Raw genomic sequence first — 8,979 nt, forward strand, 5'->3', positions numbered from 1 at the left:
TTTAATGCCATTAAATACTTGATCCGTTTACGTACTATTTGTGTGACCCTGCGGGTTCAGTCAAGAGTAAGTTGTGGATTAATATCATTAATTCCACTTGAACTGAAGCGGCCTCTAGCTAGGCATTCAGCTCACTTGATCTCACTGAATTATTAACTTGTTAATTAATACTGAACCGCATTTATTATACTTATCATTGAATGCATACTTGGACCAAGGGCATTATTTCCTTCATTAGCATCGGACGAGACATGCTAGGCGAAGGCCCAGCACGAAGCCAGGCCCGCATCCAGCAAGCCAAGCGCCCAACACAACGCTGCCAAAGCCTCGCCAGGCCCAGCGCAAGGCCAAGCCCAGCAAGGCCATGGCGCGCGCGAACTCGTGGGCTGCGGGCTGTGCATCTCGCGTGGGCCGCAAGGCTTGCGCGGGCTGTGCGGCTAGTTCTCGTGCTCGTGCAACTCTTGTGTTCAATACGAATCCTAAAGCTAATGGAATCCTAAAGCCCAGCAAGGCCATGGCGCGCGCGAACTCGTGGGCTGCGGGCTGTGCATCTCGCGTGGGCCGTAAGGCTTGCGCGGGCTGTGCGGCTCGTGCTCGTGCTCGTGCAACTCTTGTGTTCAATACGAATCCTAAAGCTAATGGAATTCGTTCTATGATTAAATCCTAATCCTAATAGATAGCATTTGTTTAATAGAGTTTTAATGAGATTCTAATTAAACTAATTGGTATCCTAATAGGATTCTAAATCCCTTTCCATGACTCTATAAATATGTGCCTAGGTTCACAATTTATGGAAGAGAATTCAAGTATTCAAAGGTAAGATTTTCAAGCAAAAATCAGCCAAACACTTGCCACATATTAGCTGAAAATTCTAAGTACCTTAAGGGCGATTCTAGTTGGTCAAGCTTAAGGCGGATCCGGACGTGCTGTGGACTTTCTAAGGAGGGACGACACTTGGAGTCCTAAAGACTTGTTTTTGTTCGGTTCGGGCGCAGCTAGGGAAGGCACGCTACAAAGTGTATGCATCCTAGACTAATTATATGATTATGTGCAATTAATATGATTCCTGGCATTAAGGTTTTTCTGCATGATTTATGTTGTTCATATGTATCATAACCTAACAGAAACCCCAAAAGAGACAGAAGAGGAAGCATGCAGTGAGGACGATGAACCCCGTAGAATGAGTTCCGTCTGCATGATGTTTGCAATGGGGAAAGAGGCCCCAAAGACAAGAGAGGAATCCACAAACATGATGTACGTGGACCTCGTGGTAAACGGGAGGAATGCTCGAGCTATGGTAGACACCGACGCCTCTTACAACTTTGTGTCTGAAAAAGAAGCCCGAAGATTGGGGTTTTTACTCAAGAAAGGAGGCGGTAGCATGAAATCCGTCAACTCCAAAGCCAAACCGATTCTCGGTGTGGCAGAACAGGTGGAAGCAAAGTTGGGAGACTGGGAAGGAAAAATAAACTTCACTGCCGTCAACATGGACGACTTCAACCTTGTACTTGGATTGGAGTTCCTCCGCGCTAGCAAAGCAGTTGTGATGCCTCACTTGAATTCCTTGCTTGTAGCAGGTGGAGAAGGTTGCCTAGTTCGAAGTACAGGTACTCCCACAAAAACAAAAGAGAAGGGTTGATACCTTTCGGCAATGCGAGTGATGGAGCCAATCAGAAAGGAGACATCTTAGATACCCCCTCGCATCAGAAACAAGAAACAAGATACAAGCTCATGCCAAGCCGCTCCGAGCCAGAAACCAGAAACAAGAAAGACTTGGATTCACAAGACTCAACAGCCTATCAACACACAACAAGATTCAAGAAGACTCCAGCAACTGCCATCAACCAAAGGCGTAGAGAAGACTACAAAGTTTAGAATAGGAGCTTTTTCTTTCATCTTTTGTAACTCTTGTAAGTCGACGAGGGCGTCGACAGCTTAAGTGGGGGAGGATGTTAGAATCCAACCTTCCTTTACTTGTATTTCTCCTTTTTATTGCTTTCTAGGATCTTTCTAATAGTTTTCTAGGCTTTAGGCAGAATTATTATGTTACTATAATTCCAGTGTTCACTGGGAAGATTTTGCTAATTCAAAATAAACCTCTATGAGGGGTATGAACCAATACCTCTCATCAGAATTTGCCTTTGCTTTATTCATGTTTTGTTGCTAGCCTTTATAGATATTGTGTTGTTGCATGCTTTTAAGCTTTCCAAGACCCATCAAAGTCCCTTGCAAAACAGATACACTCTCGCCGTCGGTCCCGCTTGTGCCTGCTGTGCGCACACAAGCGCCCCGATCGACCCTCGACCCTCGCTCTTGTCGCCAATAGGCAAGAGTGCCCATTCTAAAGAAAACACCCACTCGTGCCATGAGCCTTGGGATTCACTTTCCGCACAAGGCTTGCGCCCTTGCCGCCCCATAGGCAAGAGCGCGCCGCACGGATCCGGTGTCAAAACACTCGGACTGTGACAGTTGGTATCAGAGCCAAGGTTCAAACCTAGGCATCGAGAGACCCAAGCAAGCAATTTGAGATGGAATCAATCGAAGAAAGACTAGCCTGGCTAGAGGGAAAGTCAGAAACCTGGACCCGACTCGAGGAAATTGTGATTGGCCAAGCCAAAGAAATAGAGCGACTCGAGAACGCGGTCGACGAGCTCATGCAAGAAAGAGAAGAATTGCATGAGCAGCTGAGCTTCATAAAAGGGTAAGCTGAAGATGCCCAAGATAAATGCGCGACACTTATGCGCGCTGCAAGGATTGACTCGAGTGGAGGTGGTGCGATGAAGATCAAACCTCCGAAACCTCGAAACTACAATGGTGCGAGAGATTCAAAGGAAGTTGATAACTTCCTCTTCGATATGGAGCAGTACTTCAGAATTTGTCAGCTGAGTGATAATCCAAAAGTGGATACCGCGACCATGCACTTGTCGGATGATGTGAAGCTGTGGTGGCGCACCAAGCACGCCGACATCGAAGAGGGGAAACTGAAGATAGACACCTGGGAAGAGTTCAAGAAGGAACTCAAAGATCAGTTCTACCCCGAGAACACCGAGTTTGTTGCAAGAATGAAGCTGCAGGAGATCCGCCACAAGGGCTTTATACGCGGCTATGTGAAGGAATACTCGGCCTGCATGTTGGACATCCGAGACATGAATGAGAAGGATCGGTTGTTCAACTTTGTTCACGGGATACAAGAATGGGCGCAGTGTGAAGAATTGAGGGCGAAAGTTAGAATGAAATTGATTCTAGGGTTACCTTCCCGTGTTATCCATGATGAATATCCGTCTAAATCACTTATTAAAGCATACTTAGCAGCGGAAATAACCTAATTAAGTCGGGACATTACTGCTGTAACTCCCTTTAGGGAATTACAAGGCAACCATCATATTAATTACTATTAAAACTCCAAATTAACATAATAATCATTTTTTATTCCTTAATAAAAGTACGTAACTTAATCAAGAATCTTGTTACAACTTAACATTAACTTAGGTGAACATTGCTATAGTGAAATCCTCGCCACTACTCGTTTCCGTGGTCCCCAGCAGTACCTAAAACAGAAAACAAAACGGTGAGCCGAAGACTCAGTAACGAGTTACCCTAACATCGTAACATCATTTCAATTCATTTTATTTAATAAACAGGGAGAATAGAATATAGTAAAACATTTAATAAATCATCATTTCAGAAACATTATTTTAGGAACGTCATTTCACTAATAACATTTAAGGAATATCATTTCAGGAACATTAATTCAGGAACATCATTTCAGGAATTTTTTTCCTTTTACCAGTATTATTATGGTCGTTAGGACTTTACAGGAAAACATGGTAGGACGTCTCCTACGCACAGGGGAAGCCAGTGCTTCATAACAGGGGGAGCCTGGGCTCCATAACAGGGGAAGCCAGTGCTTCTTATCAGGGGGAACCTTGGTTCCATATCAGGGGAAGCCAGTGCTTCTTATCGGGGGGAGCCTGGACTCCATAACAGGGGAACTTGACCACTTCTTACACTTTCATTTATCATGTTTACATTTCGTTTAATGGAACATTAATCAGGAAAAATCTCATTCGTTTAGGGTAGTTCAATAAAACCATTAAATCTCGTTATTTCATAAAATCATTTCTTTTAGGAATAATAATTCATTAAATAAATATTTTGCATAAAGCTGCATTATCATAAAACAATTCAACTAAATCATACTTGTAATCCCGCAAATCATAACACATCAATCATTCATAACATCATTCATAAATACATTTCGAAGGGACTGCGGGTACTAGCAATAACCGTTACCTCAATTCCATGATTTGCTAAAACTTTTCATTGGTTCGTTATTCCTGAGCTCCGAATTCGATTTCTTTCAAAGTATCAAATTATTGAATTAGTATTAAAACGATAAATACTTTTAAAACTAATATTTTATAAATAATAAATTTATAGGTAGTGAATTTGAAATAATTAATTTAATAAAAATATAATCTTTCAAAATTTTATTAAACGTCAATTAAATCAAATATATATATATATATTCCATCAATCGGTTTACATTATTTAAATTTCATAAATTAACGAAAATATTAATTACATCAGATTTTCATTCAAAATTTAAATCTGAAATTTAAATCTCTATTAAAATAAATAACAATTAATTAACATGAGTGCTTAGAAAGAATGGAGCTTACTTTGGGATATTGGGCCAAAACAAAAGGGTTGGGCTTAATTTGAGAAATAAAGAACAAAGTTCCAAATTACTGGAACTCGTCCCTTTTTGAAGTTGGGTACGAAGATTAGGTGAAGCAGCGGAGGGAGGCTCGAAACAGAGAAAGGAGAGGAGAGAGAGGAGAGAGAGAAGGTGGGGTCGCGCTCGGGTTGTGGACGGCACAAAGGCGCGGAACCGCGCCGCTAAGGCGATGGTGGTGGTGTGGTTTCGCGGCGGCAAAACAACAAGGAAGGGGAGAGAGGTTCGAACCGAGGAGGGGAAAGAAGGGGAGTTCGAGGCGGTGTTTCTGGGTGGTGGTAGCTGCGACTCGCCGGGGTATTTAGGGACAGGGGTTGGTTTATTGGTTGATGAAGGTGGTTGGAGTGTGGTGGTGTGGGGTTGGTGGTGTAGCAAGGGGCAAAGAAAGAGAGAGGCAGTGGAGGTGGGTGACCGAGAAGCAGGGGAGAAATAAGGGAGGTGTTGCGGTGGTGGACAATGGCAGTCGAGGTGCTGGGCGGTTGGTGGTGGTCGACAGTAGTGGTTATGGTGGTGGAAGATGATGGTCGTTGGTGGTGGTGGTCTGAATCATAGATTTAATAAAGAGAGTGGAATTGAATTTTTGTTTTGTTGGTTTATTGAAATTGGATTGAAACATCTGATTTTGTAAATAGGTAGAGTGATGAACAAGGAGAAGTCCTTGGTCTCCAAGGCATGAATATAGACAGATTTGAAGGAAAGGGAGTGGAAACATACGTGGAGAGGAGGAAGAAGAGGAGAAATGGAATTTTTCTCTTTCAAGGGCATTTTCGTAATTTTACAAGATTAGGCCAAAATTCTGAAAATTGGTTTCTATTTTTAGGAAATTAATTAGAATAAAATGTTTAATTAAAACTAAGTTTCGTAATAATCTTTTATTAAAAATATCGTTAACGAAAAATAAATTTAGTTTTTCGAGTAAAATAAGAACGTTTCGAAATTATCAAAAATCCAGAAAAAATAACTAAGATTAAAAAGGTCGTTAAGCCCGTAAAATAAAAATTAAATTATAAAATCCGAAAAGTAAATCGTGTAACAATCTTAAAATTTCAAGAGAAAAAAGCTTCGTTAACTAAAATAAAGTTCGAAAATAGGATTTAAAACGTTTTTAAATTAAATAAAAAATAATTAAGCATAATTAATCGAGTTTTAAAATTCGGGGTATTACACTCTTACCCGCTTAGAAAAAGTTTCGTCCTCGAAACTTGAAAATTAGATTTATAAAATGATTGTTGAAAACTGAAAACGCTCGAATAAAAGTATGATGTTTTATTTTAAAACCAAGATCTCACAATTTCAATTCTTACAGTGTCTAGCCTTCATTCCGCAATCATCTTTTAGGACTCCGCTTCAACTGGAGACCTAGAATCGAAGAGTAGAGAACACAAAAGGGGCAAAATTTATATATTGATCCTTAATCGTCATTAAGGTCAATTACATTCCGCCATCGTCTTTCGTATCTCCACTTTACTTCATAAAATAGGATCGAGGAACAAAGAACGAAAAAGGGGCAAACTTGTTAGCTTAGACTAGACTCCCATTTTACTTTGTGATATCCTGTTTGAAAATATTTTCTACCGAAAATAGTAACTTTTAATGCAAAATTATAATTCTGAAAATATATGTATATGTAATGAAAATAAATATTTATCTACCAATTGCAATACTCAAATAATTTGTAAAGGTTATTTATTATATCAATCTCGTACTCTCAGGAGAACTTCCATCGTAGACGGCTTCCATGTATAACAATTACATTACCAATATAATCATGTCAGCATAAACATAATCCATATCATATAGACATAATTCATAAATTGAAAATTCCATATTCAACATAACCATAACATTCATAATCATTTGATCTAACACACGAGCATGGTTGACCATAACATAATCATTTATCGAAAACATAGTCATTCATACATCATATCGTTCATGGGCGAATAATTAGAGACATTTCACTTTCATTTGCTATTGGCCTCTTTGTTGCAGGAATCTCGTCGTAGAATTTTGTTACTCGATTCGTTTTGATTTCGATCTTTGATCTTTTCTTATGCGTCAAACAACTTCGTTGACTACGTTCGTTGCAGGGGTTCGAGTCCAATCACGTGACAGGAACTACATCATTAGACATACGACTTCGTTACTTATCCTTAGTATTTTAAGTCGACAAACCTTGGGTTTTGGCGGATAATTCTAAGCCATCACACGTGCCTTTATCAGAAACAATCTAGGTTCCAGAAACTTAGTTCATACTACCTGGTTTTTACAGACATGTCATTTCGTCGATTTCTTTTCTTAACTCCATTGCATTCCTCAATCATTCATAATTCTTTTCGAACTTCATAACATTCATTGATATCATCAACTAATTCTTGATAACTTATTTTGGTAAGTTCCTCAAAGCTTTATCTGCAAACTCAATTCTATATTTTCACCATAAATCATGTTTTCAACATAACATTTTGCAAAACCGTAAAATTATTTCTCTTAGCTTTCTTTATGGAGATAATCAAGCATCCTTTCAAATAAATACATAAAAATAATCCTTACAAATGATGCAGAAAAGTAAACTAAGAATCGATTTCAATCTTAACTTCAATGCTTTAAACCTTGATTTATTTGTTGATTTGCCACTTACAAAATACAAACTCATGCTCTTTCGATACTCTATCATTCAACCTTTTTTATAACTAATTCTTGATAACTCCTTTTGATAAAATCCTCAAGATCTTATTCATGTTTCAACTCAAACGGGTCTTTTACCATAACTCATGGGGTTCATTCATGTATAACTTCTTAGCTTCCTTAATAGAGGCATATCAATCATTTTTCAGGTACTAGACTTGTGTACTTATAAACACCGAAATATTCATCATGGATAACATGGGAAGGTAACCCTAGAATCAATTTCATTCACACTTTAAACTTAGAATAACCTCAACTTAATTAGTGATCAACCACTCATGAAATACAACCTTGAGCTCATTTTGTGCTCTAACATTTATACTATGCTTAAAGATTTCATAACCATAAAAATTACTCAAAACAATTCATATTAGCAAAATCTTTGAGTTTGCTTAACTTAACTTCTTCCAAGAAATCAGTAATGCTTTCCTAGTATATCTAGTGTAGGAAACTCATAACATGACATGATAAACATGAAAACAAGGGAAATTCGGATCCAAAGAGAAAGAGCAAAATTAAAATAATATTATCTTTGGCGCCATCGTGAATGTTGCCCTTGAGAGCTTCGTTCGTTAGTAACCTCGATAATCGATATTTCGCATAACATATTCAATCAGGAAAACATAATAACATGAGAAATGAATCCCTTTTATCCCGCGAGTTCCTACGCTCACACTCATTTCATTTTAACTTAACATGATTTTAACATATTCTTTTTAACTTATTCCTTAAAACTCTTTGCTTAAAGCCTACTGAATTCTACTATGCGCAAAACCCGTAAGGTTTAGCACTTATGGTCCAGATTCTTTACTCTGAATACCAAACTGTAACGTCCCGACCTCTAAATCACTTATTAAAGCATACTTAGCAGCGGAAACATCCTAATTCGGTCGGGACATTACTGTCGTAACTCCCTTTTGGGAATTACAAGGCAACCATCATATTAATTACTATTAAAACTCCAAATTAACATAATAATCATTTTTAATTCCTTAATAAAAGTACGTAACTTAATCAAGAATCTTGTTACAACTTAACATTAACTTAGATGAACATTGCTATAGTGAAATCCTCGCCACTACTCGTTTCCGTGGTCCCCATCAGTACCTAAAACAGAAAACAAAACGGTGAGCCAAAGACTCAGTAACGAGTTACCCTAGCATCGTAACATCATTTCAATTCATTTTATTTAATAAACAGGGAGAATAGAATATAGTAAAACATTTAATAAATCATCATTTCACAAACATCATTTTAGTAACATCATTTCAGGAATAACATTTAAGGAATATCATTTCAGGAACATCATTTCAGGAACATCATTTCAGGTATCTTTTTCCTTTTAACAGTATTATTCTGGTCGTCAGGACTTTACAGGAAAACATGGTAGGACGTCTCCTACGAACAGGGGAAGCCAGTGCTTCATAACAGGGGGAACCTGGGCTCCATAACAGGGGAAGCCAGTGCTTCTTCTCAGGGGGAACCTTGGTTCTATATTAGGGGAAGCCAGTGCTTCTTATCAAGGGGGGCCTGGGCTCCATAACAGGGGAACT

At 38.7% G+C, this 8,979-nt stretch overlaps 1 protein-coding gene across 1 annotated transcript; it reads left to right on the forward strand.

Annotated features, from left to right (window-relative positions):
* Nucleotides 1–1,105: 1,105 nt before the first annotated feature.
* On the forward strand, nucleotides 1,106–1,639 carry LOC110793956 (DNA damage-inducible protein 1-like). Its single transcript, XM_021998890.2, has one exon. It carries the CDS (start codon nucleotides 1,106–1,108, stop codon nucleotides 1,637–1,639), a length of 534 nt encoding a protein of 177 aa, XP_021854582.2.
* The last annotated feature ends 7,340 nt before the right edge of the window (nucleotides 1,640–8,979 follow it).

The sequence above is a fragment of the Spinacia oleracea genome, chromosome 1 (genome assembly GCF_020520425.1).
Source record: "Spinacia oleracea cultivar Varoflay chromosome 1, BTI_SOV_V1, whole genome shotgun sequence".
Classification (NCBI taxonomy): Eukaryota; Viridiplantae; Streptophyta; class Magnoliopsida; order Caryophyllales; family Amaranthaceae; genus Spinacia; species Spinacia oleracea.

What these genes read in the sequence shown, in the direction of transcription:
- LOC110793956 (XM_021998890.2), top strand. Translation starts at nt 1,106, where the DNA reads ATGTATCATAACCTAACAGAAACCCCAAAAGAGACAGAAGAGGAAGCA.